Source organism: Coturnix japonica, chromosome 19 (genome assembly GCF_001577835.2).
Source record: "Coturnix japonica isolate 7356 chromosome 19, Coturnix japonica 2.1, whole genome shotgun sequence".
Taxonomy (NCBI): domain Eukaryota; kingdom Metazoa; phylum Chordata; class Aves; order Galliformes; family Phasianidae; genus Coturnix; species Coturnix japonica.
Window position 1 is genome coordinate 8,688,193 of NC_029534.1, and position 14,841 is coordinate 8,703,033.

Below are 14,841 nucleotides of genomic sequence, written 5' to 3' on the forward strand. Positions count from 1 at the left end.
GGCTGTGAGGCGCAGTGGAGAAATGTGCTTCTCGGTATTACAGCCATGGACGCTCCTTTGCTTTTTTCTTTCCTCCTACCAATTCACTTTAAGGCTTCCAGATAGGAAGAGGCACAACAAATCTGTAACTGTCCCAGTGTACATCCCCTTGCCTCCAACCTCCATCTATGTAGGAAAGGTTTCAGGTTCCTTTTGCCTGCAACATTCGGTTTGAAACACTGTATTTTAAGATTCCTCTCAAATCTAGACAGGCCAAAAGTAATTAAAAAACACTAAAAACAAAGCTCTTTGTGGGGTGAGGGATGTCGCAAGACCTAAATAGCAAGGGTGGTGAGCTAGTAATCACAACCCCATGACTTAAGAGCACTTAAATAAGGGTGAAAGATTAGATTTTGAGTTAGCATTTTTGTATCAAGAGGGAAAGAAGCTAGGAAAAGACATGGTGCTAATAGAACAGAGGGTGCATGCTAATGCAGAAATAGTGTGACGGAATAGCCCTAATCCAAAAGGGAAGCAGCAAGGCAAAGTTGAACTGGGCAGTCAGCCTGCCCTCATAAGCCCGTTAATAAAATGAAAAGAGAAATATTACAGCTGCCTTTGGAGTTGTAAACAGGCTCTCAAGAGACCTACGTTTTTTCATCTTCTTATGGTACCCATTATCTTCATCCATTACAACTTTGTTACACTGTAACACTATAACATAATGGAAAGTACAGCAATAATAGTAGGGTGGCAAAGTCTTTAGCCGCAGCAAACAAGAACAAGCCCAAATGCAGCAGTCACAGGAACAAAGGAGAAAAAAAAAAGCTGCTTGCCTTTGAAAAGCCACAGGAAGGGATCTCCAGCAAGATACCCTCACCTCCACTGCCAACCCTTAAATGAGCTCTAGGTAAGAGGTGGATCACGGCTACAGCCCTCCTGGTCATTCAGGTACACTGCATGCGCATGAGCTCCCCTGGGTTGGCTCTGCCTTCCCACCATGTGCTCCATCATTGCTTCAGGCCACTACAGCATTTCCACTACAGCAAGGAAACTTCTCATACAAAGGAGGAAAGATAGACTGTTTAAAGATTGGCATCACCTAATTTTTAGTTATTTTGTCTTTTGGTCATACCAGCATTTAGGCCTTGATTTTTGGGGTAGATCATATAGTTCACTATCCTTAGCTGTTTGTTTGTTTGTTTGTTTTGTTGTTGTTGTTTGTTTGTTTTGTTTTGTTTTTTAAATTTAATTCCCAAGAGCTTAGCAGTGATTTGTCAAGTGAACATGGTAATATGTGCACTGTAGAAATAGGAAGTACCATTATTTTGAGTTATTGCCTCACTGCAGAAGTACTAACAAAATACAAGTTTTCCCCATGGCTGTTGGCAGAGACAACTGGTACCCGATCTGTATAAAAGGTCTTGTGAAAGCAAGCATCAAACAGATATGTGGAAGGTAATTTGCATTTCACAACTGAAGTTTGCAATTCATAAGTAAAGAAATATGGAATGCATTGCATCCCTATTTGGATATTTACTGCTCAGTTGCCTGATCATTTATCCAGCTGGCTTAAAGTGATAATACCAAACATACAGCCTGCACCTATGTCTATAGATTGTGGCCTGTATTTTTCTGTTTCTGAGATGACCAAGCAAGTCTTTCTTTTCCAGTGTCTTCACCTCAACCCAGCTAACTTGGTTCAAGTCAGCTTTGTTTGCCCTAGAATAAATTCAGTTGTGATGTCACAAAGGTTACCTCTTTGTTTCATAGCAATGACTGAACATGGGGGAGGGAGGGGCAGGAGGAGGTGCAGGAAATAAATCATGAAGACAGGTGGGAAACTATCAGTCAGATCTGAAAAGGTTCTCAGGGAGTTGAATATTTAGGGTCTAGTGTTGAGAGCTGAACTAGTAATTTCTTGCAGTATGATTATTTTCTTCTGTATTTTACTGTTATACCTGGTCTCCTGTTCACTATCCTTCCTGTCCACTGGAGGAAAATGGCTGAACATCTTGCTTAAGCAAAGTGATAGAGCAGCTTATAGTGCTTATTCCACTCAATAGGGATTGTACTTTCATCTATGGCAGGGGACTACCTCAGGTTTTCTTGACAAAATACTCTGAAGGTCTGAGAATGGTCATTTGCACTGCTTTTGTGCAGGTTACTGTTCATCTCTGTACAGCCCAGAACACTAGGTATGGGGCCCCAAACCATTATCAATTGCAACAACTGCTCTATCATCATACCATTTCCCTGTTTAGTCAGACAAGAAGCCAAAATGTTCAATGACTTGTCCTATGCTCTTACTATGATTGCTTTTTACTCGTTTTTTGATTTAGGTTAGACACAAGAACTTGGATCCTGACAACTTGAGTACAGAGACATAGAAAGGACTATCACTTTGGGATGTAAAAAAGGCAACTTTTAGCTGTTTGCTTCAAAGGCTGTTCTGTTGGGAATTGCAAGACAGTTATCCAGCAAATTCCTTCATCTAGGTTTTGTTCTGCACTCCAAAATGTTGTCAAGAAGTGTTTCTTCAATGGATGAGGACGGTGAGGTTGAGCAGAGCTACTGGGCATATTTACCTGACGTCTGTCTGAGGCATGTCTTCCATTGTTTAGATGACAAGGACAGATCTCGAGCTGCACTGGTCTGTAAGAAATGGAACCAGGCCATGTACTCAGGATCCCTCTGGAAAACCAGAACCATCACATTCAATGGCCAACCATCAAGGACACATGCATTTGAATTTGAAACTGCACTGTGGTATGTCAAGAAATTTGGCAAGTATTTGGAACACCTTGAAGTCAAGTTATTGCATCCTTCCAGTGCTGTCTTTACCAGAAAATTTCAAGTGTCTATGAGAGGCCTTCTCTCACACTTGGCTAAGTGTAACTGTCGCCTGCTGTCCTTGAGCATCAAGCATCTGGAATTAGACCGCTTGGTTTGGAAAAACATAGTCAGGGCTCAGTTTATCAAAAACTTAGGTACCTTTCTGAAAAGAATGAGCAAACAGCTTAATTATCTCAACTTAAAAGGAGCGAGAGTAACCCTGGAAGAAGGCTGTGAGCTTCTGAATTCCCTGAGCTGCCTGACTAATAAAAGCTTTATATCAGAAATAAACATCGAGGATTTCTTCAGTCTTCATCTTCCTGTCTACAGCAGCACCGTGTTCCACCATGCTGTGTCCAAGTTCCACAACCTGGTTATCCTAACTTTCAATTATAACTGTGTTTCTGATCAACTGCTGGACATTCTGTGCAAGAACTGTGCTCATTCCCTGTGCACCTTGAATATCAAATGTCATATCCATGACCCTCATGGGCAAGTGGTCTGCAGAATGTCATGGGCCAACTTGGCCAAAAGAGCCCCAAAATTGAATGTGAACTTCTACTTCGAAAGAGTCATGAAGCATGATCATCTAGCCAGGATCCTGCTAGCGGAGATCCCGGTCAGGAGCATCAGTTTACGGAGCTGCTATTTCAGAGACCCAGAATGGATGATGAGACCTACCCTCAGCAACATCCTCCCAGCCTACTGGCATGTGCTGCAGGTAAGGCAAGTAGTCATGACAACTCACCGCAGAAAGCTAAGCAAAGTAATTGTATAGGCATTCTACATAACCGTAGGAGTTAGCCATCCAGTGTACCAGCTATATAGTTCAGTTCAACTGATTGTCCTTGTCCAGTTATAATGTCCATTATGCTGTTCTTTACAAATGTCGCTTATGTCAGGTTGCCCTCATGAAATGCTAAAACACTCAAAAAATACTGATGGTTGTAAAGCCAGCTGTGAACAAAAGGAACCTTCAGACAGGAAAGCATTATTTTTGTAGGAAAGCTGTTCAGTCAAAGCATTTTGGCATCATCAAGGATGTATCATGAAAGGTATTCAACAGTTGACCCATATAAACGAGCATCAAGTCTGTGCGTGCCTGAGGGAAGCACATGGCCTTAAAACTGATGGTTACTGACAGATTTCTCTACGGCCTAATGCTCTACAGAGTTTTCAATAGACATCTCAGATCTGTAAAGCTTTCTAGAAATTAGCTTTGGATTTACTTTTTATCTTGAATTATTTCTGGTATGCAAAATAGTATAGTGGCATGAGCTGTGGGTATAGCACCCACTGGAAGTTGTCTGTCTCTTAGGATGGTATGCAATGTACACAGGAAGCTCATATCTATGGGAGCGCGGAGCATATATTTTTGTCATAATGAAAAAACGGTTCTCTGCTAATGTCAAGGTACACAGCTGATCTGCTGCCAGTCACTTCTGTTGGTAAAATTAGGAAACACTTGAAGTCTAGCTAGTGCAAGCTTTGTTTTGTAGTACTGACCATGTTCTTTCTTTTTGAAGAAATTAACCCTTGAAGTAAACAATGACAATGAGCTGCTGGATGATGAGCTGCTGCAGCTTATCTTATCATGCAGGAAGTTGTATTTTCTGAAAGTCTGGGCATTTCTTAGCATCACTTTCATGGAAAGATTGCTACATAATCGTGCAGAAAGGAAATGCTTTTTGACTACAATAAAGGTAAGACTCCGTGCTCCAGAAACTCCCATTATCTACTTTCCTCTCCTCCATATCCAGAGAAATGCTGAGGTCCCCATAATCCTGCAGTAAGGTTAGAGAAGGAAACATTAATATAACTACCTTTCCTATATAACATTTTAGCATTATAATAATCCTGAGAACCACTCAGAAATGGGTCTTTACAACCTACTAGGCCATAAGTACAAATATTACAGAATATTATGTAAATTTGGTAACCAGCACCAACCATTCCACAGGACTCCACTAGTCTATGGGTCCCCTCTGTCACCTCCTTTATTAAGCTAGGGATTGTCTGTTTCACCCAGATGCTCGCCTGGTACTTGGATCTACGCTTAAATTGAAGCATGGCAATTGCATCTCATTAAACAAAAGATATAAACACATCACACCAAAAACGGATGTTGTACTGAACGTGGGCCACACCACAAATGCAGCTGGTGTAAACCATGCTGTCATACTATTTTGCTTGCTGGATTCTAAATGTATTAGATCCAGAGCTATGCATATTCCAAGAATGCATCAGTCGTGAGGGTAAAAGGAACCTTCCCCTTCCCAAAAATTCTTTGGCAGGAGATGAGTCATAGTTTTCACTCTAAACCAAGTGAAAACTATAAGTGATTTTTAGGATTTTATTCTAAGAATTTGGCTTCTCTATATTCTTCAGTATTAACAAAGGTTTATTTCTGCGATGAGCTTTAATGGACTGAGAGGTATCTGAGAGACATGACCGCCATTCATGTTCACAGGTCAGGATTTACACATCCCGACAGGAGACCAAGGAGGGGGAGCGGCTGTTGCGCAGTATTTACAAGAAGTTCAAAAATCTGATTGACTCAGAGATCAACTATTCTGTCACTGCCTATCCACTGCCATAAAGCCACAAGGAGTTACGTCTGCAAATGATGAATAAATCCTTTTGATGGCATTAGTAAGAGAACTGAGTCTTGTCAGCATGCCTCTGAAAGGGAGATGTGATTGTATGCAAAGGACAATTTTACTGTGCCTTGGATTAAAAAATTGGATTTGGGAACCAGTCTCCTATGTCTCCAGAATCACTTATTGCCATTTTTTTATTTACCCTCACCAGAACCAGAAGCAGCAGCGAGCTCCTTCTCAGCCTTTGTAGGCAACCTCTAGTAAAAAAAAAAAAAAAAAAAAAGGCCCTTGTCTTCATTCAATATTTCCCATTGCAGAGTTTCAAATATCTTATCAATGAGGCCCATCTGTTTCTTTCCATTTTACAAATAGGGAAACTGAGCCAGGGAGTGAGGAAACAATTATCCCCAAATCAACCTTGGCTTGACCTTGACTCAGATGCAGTCAGGTACTCCATTCCACTGCATCATCATTCCCTAGTTCCCATTGAGTTTAATGTACACTGTGCCCAGTTCTTCAGCAGAAAAAAACAACATACTGTGGCTAGTCCTGGCAGTCAACACTCCCACTTGACCACCTAGCAGTATCTTGTGAGAGAACTCCTGCTCTAGCAACTTCTACACCTCTCAATGGCAAAATTGGTTGTACCTGAGATAACATGGAAAGCACACTCCTTATTCTGGAGCTTTATTGACAAGTTGGAGATTTCATCAGACATTTTAGAGCACAGTGCTAGCTGTAAATACTACATCTGTGTTAGTTACCTCACACATCTAGAATGAGGACAGCAGTAATTCAAATCAATAAATTTGGAGTTTGTCAATAAAAATCTCAGCATGAGCTGTCCAGTAATGTGACTTCAAAAGCTGTTAATGCGAACAGACTCTCTCAACGACATGCAGAGCACCTCATCAATGTATAACGAATCTGCCTTGATCTGGATCTCCTCCTCCAGGGAAAGCTGTCGACGTCTCAGCCCTTTCAGCTCTGTTTCAGCCAGTGCCAGTGTGTCCTTTAACCTAACAGGGTAAATACAGCCAGAAGTTAGTTGAAAATACATAGATATTTTGTCATATACAAAAATAATTCCAAGTGAAAAAACAAGGACAGGGATTCAAAATGAGATAATATCCATGCAGTATCCTTTAAAGTGTGCAACTCTTAAGGAAAAAGCATGTCTCAAAATTTCATGGAGAACAGCTGGGACCCAGTGCTACTTTGACTATTTAATTAACCAAATAAACTGTACCACAGATTTCCCCACTTTCTCATAATTTCCACTTGCCTTTGAATATTGTTTGTAATCTCTTGAACTTCACTCATCAACCTATATTGCACTGTGTCATAACATAGTTCCACACCAGGGCGATGGTTTCTTGCTTCCAAGCGGGTTTGAGCCACCTTAACAGGTCCTTCTTTATCAGCAATTGCTTTCTTTAAGGCTACAATGTTCACCTCCTGTGAGGCAATCTCCTCCATCACCTTTAACAAATCCAACAGAAGAAAGCATAGCTACAGTACAGCTGTAATCACAGTAATAACACTCATTATGTTAAGGTGTTATTTTATCAACAGATTTTCACAAAGGTTGTCCAGGATTATGATTAGTGAGTAGCCAATATCATTTTAAGTTCAGTGGTTACTTTTTAGAACTCAAGCACAGTTTTCGTGTATTGAATTTCAAACACGCTGGCCCTGATTTTATAAGCCATTAAGCTCTTACAGCACAATTGCAAAAAACCTGTAGCAGCCCTACGTATCTAAAAATCACAAGGGAAATCCTGACTTCAGTGAAGTCTACCAGAATACTTCTATCGATTGACTGACTCAAGAAATTCATGTTAATAGCAGTGCACTTATAGGTAAGTTAATGAAATCTAAGATGACTGTTAAAAGAAACTGGGACCACGGGGAATGTTCCAGCTGTTGCCAGTATTGTAAAGCTAAAATTCTTAACCACAGTAGCTCAAGACACCTCAGTACACTGGACTGAGAAAACTGGTTGATAACCAAAGCTCGTTGTTTGTATCTTTTCACCAATGATCTACAACTTACCACTGCAAGGAGTGTCTCTAGCTTGTGTTTGGCATCACTGACTTCCTTCACTCTATTTCTAAATGCGATATTCACAATCTCACGTTGCTTGCACATGTCATTTGCTGTCTGGGAGAGGATGCTGTCAATCAGCGTCCTTAGTGCCACTGAATTGTTTCTCTGCTTGTCAGCCTTTTCAACATTTATTTTTGAGAAATATATCCAGTCTTCGGGGCTAACAAAACTGAAAGAGATTCAAAATAAAAGAATGGCAGAATCTGCAATTTCATTAATCTATAATTACTCCATAAGCCAAGCACGAGTGTAAAAATAAATAAATAAATAAAAAATAAAAATTTATTTTGCTACAATCTCAGAACAACTTTGTTGAGATTAAGTTGTAGCAGGAAAAGGGAGGAAAGATATGGACAAGTAGGCACACACATAATAACTAGTATTTCTTGGAACATCTTTCATCAGTGAAGGTGTTACTAGTAATACAATTCTGCTAGTATTATTAACACCAAGTTTCTATGCACACATTAATTGTGCTCACAGGACACCCCTACATAGTCACTTCCAGCAATAGCTGGAAAGCCCATCCTCAGAAGGGGAGAGTGGTATCTGTCAACTAGTGGCTGGCAGGCAGGTCTCTGTGAAGTCCCTCAGAGACTTCTTTGTTTCAATGGGTATCTATATAAACCTGTAATTTAATAATCGTTATTTGTGTATTGCAGCAAACGCTGTTCTGGGTGTGGTCTGAGTTACACAACCTGCTGATGGACACTAACGTGCTAGCGGTAAGAGCTGGCAGTCTGTTGGTGTTCCAAGCATGCTACTTAGCCTGTTTCTTCTTGCTGGCCTGTTGTTTTGTAGTAGGTATTTCTTCATCTAAACCATTCACACCAATTCACACAAAATATGCACACCGGACAGATTAATTAAACCTCACACCTCATCTGCCTCAGTCCAGCATTTGACCTGCCTAGACACCATGGGAGAGGAAAGAAAGTTAGATCAGTGAATCTATTCTGGGTTTAAGCCATGTGAGAAATTTGGCTATCTGCGAGCCTCAAAAACTTCCAATGAGCAGCAATTCACTGGAAATATGATTACTGTGGCTCATTTCACCAGTGTATAAAAAAAAATACATAGCTACAACAGAACAATGAACAGCTAGTCTGTCTTACATACAGTTACTTTAATCTTGCTGTTACTGCAATGGTTCATTTCCTAGCAGTATAATTAATGTATATCCACTGAGTTAAATAACCACTTACTTTCCTCCTATTTTCACTGTTTTTTCAGGGTATCTGACATCAGGAGAGTTGTTCGTCAAGCTAGCACAGTAACTGTCAATCATCAAAGCTGTGTACTTGTCTTTCACATCCATCTCCAGGTTGTATTTTGCGGCACGGTTTAGTCTAGAAGAAGAAGTGATCGCACTCTCAGCCAAAGCTGAGGCATTTACAAGTCTCCCTAACACGCATGTGAGAAATGGAACATTAGGCAGTGGAAATGCTGCTCACAAAATTCTTCATTCACAAACTGTTATTTACAACGTCCCAAGACCTAGAGTATGGTTCAAACTCCTAATAAATCAATTAGAAATTATACTATTAAATTACATTAAAATAAAGCCACAGGACTGGAACCTGAGGTCATGGATCATGTAGCAGTACTTTCAGTTCTAACAGAACTTCTAAGAATTAATTATCAAGTTTCATGGATTAGAACAGGACTTCTGTAACTGTGTAGCACTGCAGGTAATCTTTGCTGAATGTTCAGCCTGATGTAACTTCTCGGTATTATGACTGCCCTACTTTTCAGCTAACCCACATTTGGTTACACTTTTTGCCTCTGCACCTGATTTGCTCATCGGTTTGTTCCAATGTACGTTCAAGCAAAGCAATCACCCCCTGCAGAACTTCAACTTCTTTGACCAGTTCCCGTTCCACTTCATCAAGTACCAAGTCAGTCCCAGCTCGTCTTTGCCTAAATAAAGAGGAAAAGCCATCAATCACATTATTAGAATGCCTATAGCTAACAAACAGAGGTAAAGCCCAGCATTCTATATCCAAAGCTTTTCTATGCCACTCTGGAAACACTGCCTTTATGGGCTTGGCTCTCCAATGTTATAACAAAAAAACAGCCAGTGACTGCTGCATAAGCAGGCCGTTAGCTTGCCACTGTTTTAAGTATTTGTTAAAGGTCTGTTACATAAGATTTTCTTCTCTCCCTGGATGTTTTCCTTCTTAATCTCACCTGTTCAGGAGACACTTCTGGGAAACTGCAAGGGGCTCTTTGCAGCTCTCCAAGGCTTTCTCCAGCCTGATCTTGAAAGTTAACAGTACCTCTGTCTCATTAACAATTTGTTCAAGTTTGTTATCTAATTCTTGCTTCCAGAACTTTATTTCTTCCAGTCTCTGTTCTGCAGAATGAACATTTCAAACAGCTATTAATATAAGCCAGCGCATTGTTTGTCATTTCTTAGATATGGCTAGAAATAGAATGAGTTCATTATGATGTGAATTTAGTGCTGGACATGATGTATGGAGACATCATTTGGAAATACTGCTTCTCTGAAAAAGAAGTGGAATGGGCTGCCCAGGAGGGCGGTGGAGTCACCAATGCTCGAGGAATGTTTGGACGTTGTATTGACGGACATGGTTTAGTGAGAACTATTGGTGATGGGTGGATGATTGGACTGGATGATCCTGTAGGTCTTTTCCAACCTTGGTGATTCTGTGATCATTTCATACAAAATAAAGAATCCACCTAAAAATATTTTTTAGATAATATCTTGACATTTCCATGAGATCAGATAACATGCCATGGACATATATTCTTACTCACAATCATGTAATTTTCTAAGTCCCTCTTAAACATGTGACACTTGAAAAGTATATGTGGGATTACCTATTTTCTTGTTGACGCTGCTTTGGGTTTTCTGAGTTGTCTTTTCTATTTCATCCACCTGTCTTCGACTCTCAGCTACTAAGCGCTCTGAACTGGATTTCTGAGACTCTGTACTGGCACTCTGCATCTTGTTTGCAACATGCCATTCTGAAGGAAGAAACTTGGGTGGAGCTTGCAGCGGTCTGGCCATTTTGTTTTTTTTTTTGAAAGGTTTTGCATATAACACAGGTGAATTCTTGGAATGTGGAACCTGAAATCAGAGTAGGATTACATTTGGCTGCAGAAGCAAAAATATTTAAAGATGGGCCCAGGAGGGTAGAAAAGATTCTTGTCCCATTAACCTTCAAAAAAGCGTGAAGAAACAAGAATTTGGAAATGGAAGTTAGAAGAGAAAAAGATTCACAGCAAATTGGGAAAAAAAAATTAAAAAATGTGAACAAACGTAAGAGTTAATTAGTGTCCCGCAAATTGTAACAGTTAACACCTGGATGAACTGTAGACTGTGGACAAAAACAACACTGACAGCACAGTCACTGGCAAAATATGAGAAAATTGAAGGAGAAAGTACACTAGACAAAAGAGAAAATTGAGAAGTCTAGGGAGGGCTAAACAAGAACAAAGAACAAAGGGAAGTTTCTAATGCAGTTAAGCCAGTGTCCCCAAAATACACAGTTACAGAATTTTGATTCAATATCAACTTCCTTCTTAGAGCACTATGTTTCTCCAGTGCTTCTGAGACAACTTCTCTCCCCAGACAAACACAGCAGTTCCTCCACAACATAGTTTGTCCATGCTCCAGCACAGGCATCCTTAAAACATCTCTTTGTCCCCCCACATACTCCTTAACTGATACTGCTTCACACCTGATTATTTCCAAGGTCAAACTCTGGCTAAAAGCCACATCTTCTGTTCCCCTTCACTGTGAGGTTTGCTCCCAGCTGGCGTGCAGTCTCTATCTCCAGAGCAGCACCACGGTGTAGTTCTAAATGTGAGACAATTATTCCAGGAGGGGGCTCTGAACGGCATGGGAGGTCAACAAAGTGGTTGCTATGCAACGTTGCTTCTAGCAAACCAGCCAGCTTTTGCTGTTACACCAGGTGAAAGAACAGTACACACAAGCCAGGAGTACTTCCTTTCACCCACTGCCAGATAAGGTCTGTTTAGAAATAAAAACTTATTGTATGTTAATTAAAATGTTTTCAACAGCCTTGGTCAGTAGTTTTAATGGTCATACGGCAGAAATGCATTTAAAAAATCTTAAATCAAATGAAAGTTATGCTATGTACCTATCTAAAGCTTCACTTTTACAATATTTTTAGCGGTATTTTTTATCCACTCCATGGGAACTATGTTCTTGCCTTACCTGGGACAAAAGACTAGGAGCCTGAGAGAAGAAATGGAGGAGGCAGAAAAGTACTACATTAGATGCTAAAGTTAAGCCCTTTCTGTTATGGCCATAGCACAGTTTAGATCAGAATGGCATTTCTCAGTATTTTCCAGCAAGGTTCAAAGAGACTACAAAACAATAATAAAGAAGCAAATGGTAATAGTCAAAAGATGTTTTGCTAGTCCAAGATATAAGAGTGCAAAACAACTGTAATTATTGTTTGCACCAATGGCTAGAAAGCAATCTATAATGTCAAACACTAGTTAAATTCTCAGTGATCATTAAAACTGATTGCCACAACACTTCTCATGTAAGCTGCCATGTATATAGAAATCTGCTCATACTCCAGAGAAGACAAAAAGATCTCGCAGCTGAAGAAACACTGTCTCAGAAAAAAAGATGTGAGTATTCCAGAGACAAAGGAACATCCAGGCTTCAGGAGACAAGGCTGACATCAAAACTGAAGCTATTAGCCTGAGGGGACGCAAAACTAGAGATTCAATAAGCAGCAGAAAATGTGTTACAATGCCAACAAGGAGAATTATAAGTATCTGTCAAATGAGGCTGGGGCTGGGAGGGAAGCTGTGGTCACAGACACTCAGAATACTCCGTTTCATGTCACACAAAAGCAAAACCATGAATAAATAAATTACTAATAAACTGAGATGCTGTGATATCCAATATGTTCCTTAAAGCATGCTCACTTTAAGAACGGGTGAATCCTCAAATCAGGTAATCCAGTTGGTTTTATGAGGCCTATGGGGTTTCATTAGATTTTCTTCTGAGAACCCAATACCTACAGCCTTCATGAAGTGCTGTGTTTACAGTCACAAACCCAGAAGCTGTTCATCATTTGCCACAAAAGCTGACTTGCTTTTATATTAACACTCAATATACAACTTGTCCCTTAATGCAAATTCTAAAACAGAAGAAAGTTTGATTTTTACCTCTGGTGATTTTCAGGGCTTAAGTCATAGTAGATTTTCTGAAGCAGACAACAGTGCGCTGCCGTTCGTCAAACGACCGCTAAAATCAACTCAGCATCTAAGATAATTTATGAAGAAATTAGAGCGGTTTGTTAACTCCGGCACAGATCCAGCGCTCCGTAACGGAGCACACAACGCCCACCCTTCTCCTCCCCCTTGCGGTGCAACGCCTCCACTCACCCACAGCCAATCGCAGCTGCCACTTCACTTCCCGTAGCCAATCGGTTTGTCTCCACAACCTCGCCCGCCCCCCGCAACGCGCGTCTTAACAAGGGTCGTGGGGTTAGACTTGTGTGCGTGTGTCGCTGCTGCGGGAGCCCGTTGGGCTGTGGCGGCCTATGGCGGCCCACGGGGGTCCACGGGGGTCTGTGGCGAAGCCGCCCCGCTCGTTTCGCAGAGCTTCTTAATTTTTCGCAGCGGGAGGGGCGTGGAGCGGGCGCGGGGCCGAGGGATTTCCCGGGCATCTGACACCCCTCTGCCTCAGCACCAGAGGAGCGGCCAAACTGATGCCCAAGTGGTCGTTGTGATGATGTGTACAACCGTAATAATCTTGACGTGGACATTAACATGTGAACAAAAACGTGCACATTTCCAGCCCTAAATTCACAAAGCCATGTTTTAATGTTTGTTACAATTTGAAATGAACGACTCAGGACCATCTGCTCTCTTCACCATGGTACTGTTGCATAAAGGTGGTGCGGTGCAGCAGCTGCTCTCTGGGTGTTTCCAGATGCACAGTGCTGAGATCTGCACAGCGCTTCCCACTCTGATCTGCGGAGACAGCACTGCTGGGAGCACTGAAAACTACACTGAAACTCCCACACATGTAAGAACAAACCACCACCAACAACAAAGCAGTTGCAAATGAATTTAACAGCACAAACATAAGTCAAAACCAACTCCAATGCTGCTGAAATACTTAACTGTGTGTTTAGTGGGCTGTTGTAATGCTTTATAAATCACAGGTCACTGTGTAAAGTTAACCATCCAAGATCACAGCGTCTTGATGTATATAATATATCTATTCCAAAAGAGGTAAATTGACCTGTGTAGTAGATATGATTAAAAAGCCCAGATTTATGGGATGAATTTTATAACATGAATGAACTAATTATCAGTAACAAAAAACACTTGCTGCATGGTCTTTATTCATAGACCTGTGCATGTGAAAGATGACTGTAGGGTTTTTTTTGCTTTTTCACATTTTATTGGCAATAGGATAAAGCATGTGGCTATAGCCGATTATTAACTGAAACTAACTCGTAGGGATGAGAGGAAAGATGAATGAGTGTGGTATTCAGCTACAGAGTTGCATGATGAGTTTGTGTATTCTACTTCAAATATGCATTTTACCTCTTACTGTGAACACTTTGGTATCCCAATCTCTTCCCTGCTTACATCCATGGTTTATCAGGTGATGATCCCAGTTATCACTACTCATTTGGTGCCGCTTCTTGCACAGTCAGTATCTGTGGCAGAGCTCCATTGGACAGCATCAAAACCAGAATGCAGATGAAGAGGAACTTGGAATGTTACCTCTTTCCTCTCTCAGTCCAGAATGTGTAGGCTAATCAGAACTTTCTTTCTACTTTGCTCAAAAAAACAAGAATCTCCTAGGTTCATAGAATGTTTCCACCCCTTCTGTCACCATATATCTTGTGATAAGAATACTGATTTAATGGACTTACCATGTAATCTATTCTGACAAGACCTTGTCAGAAGCCAGGACTTTTAGAGGCAGAGATGCTATAGACTCTCAGCAAGTCTAAAATCTCTGCCAGTGGCAGTTTGGGACAGATTCCTTGGACTTGCTTGGGCTACCATTTTAAAGTTACTTTAATAATACCTATTTGTAGCTGATGCAGTGCCTTCAGGATGAGCCAATAGATTTGTCTACTTGAAAGTCACCTATGGAGATATTTTTTCAAAAGTGAAAATCAAATAGACATCGTCAGTGAACTGAAGCTATGACAGTGCTTGCATTGCTTAGGTATCAGTGTGTATCCTTTTCTCTTTGTTGTTAATTTCATCTACAGCTAGTAGAATAAGATGGAGAGTCACTTGCATTGCTTTTTGAGAACAGAATTACTCAAAGCTTCTG

The 14,841-nt window shown here is 40.8% G+C and overlaps 2 protein-coding genes across 5 annotated transcripts; one reads left to right on the forward strand and one right to left on the reverse strand.

Annotated features, from left to right (window-relative positions):
* The first annotated feature begins 798 nt into the window (after nucleotides 1-798).
* Nucleotides 799-5,574, forward strand: FBXO39 (F-box protein 39). 3 transcript variants are annotated; one of them, XM_015881126.2, is made up of 4 exons: nucleotides 799-889; nucleotides 2,322-3,535; nucleotides 4,341-4,517; nucleotides 5,285-5,574. In XM_015881126.2, the coding sequence occupies exons 2-4, from the start codon at nucleotides 2,498-2,500 to the stop codon at nucleotides 5,411-5,413; spliced, it is 1,344 nt and encodes a 447-aa protein (XP_015736612.1). In that variant the 5' UTR covers nucleotides 799-889; nucleotides 2,322-2,497; the 3' UTR covers nucleotides 5,414-5,574. The 3 variants fall into 3 exon arrangements, with proteins under 3 accessions (XP_015736612.1, XP_015736610.1, XP_015736611.1); XM_015881124.2 differs by lacking the exon at nucleotides 799-889 and adding an exon at nucleotides 1,736-1,815; XM_015881125.2 differs by lacking the exon at nucleotides 799-889 and adding an exon at nucleotides 2,074-2,177.
* A 511-nt stretch (nucleotides 5,575-6,085) lies between these two features.
* TEKT1 (tektin 1) lies at nucleotides 6,086-12,906 on the reverse strand. Of its 2 annotated transcripts, XM_015881128.2 has the most exons (9): nucleotides 12,702-12,906; nucleotides 11,231-11,349; nucleotides 10,368-10,617; nucleotides 9,714-9,879; nucleotides 9,315-9,443; nucleotides 8,729-8,872; nucleotides 7,470-7,692; nucleotides 6,700-6,896; nucleotides 6,086-6,433 (listed from the first exon to the last, which is right to left on the reverse strand). In XM_015881128.2, the coding sequence occupies exons 3-9, from the start codon at nucleotides 10,555-10,557 to the stop codon at nucleotides 6,274-6,276; spliced, it is 1,209 nt and encodes a 402-aa protein (XP_015736614.1). In that variant the 5' UTR covers nucleotides 10,558-10,617; nucleotides 11,231-11,349; nucleotides 12,702-12,906; the 3' UTR covers nucleotides 6,086-6,273. The 2 variants fall into 2 exon arrangements, with proteins under 2 accessions (XP_015736614.1, XP_015736613.1); XM_015881127.2 differs by lacking the exon at nucleotides 11,231-11,349.
* Nucleotides 12,907-14,841: the final 1,935 nt, after the last annotated feature.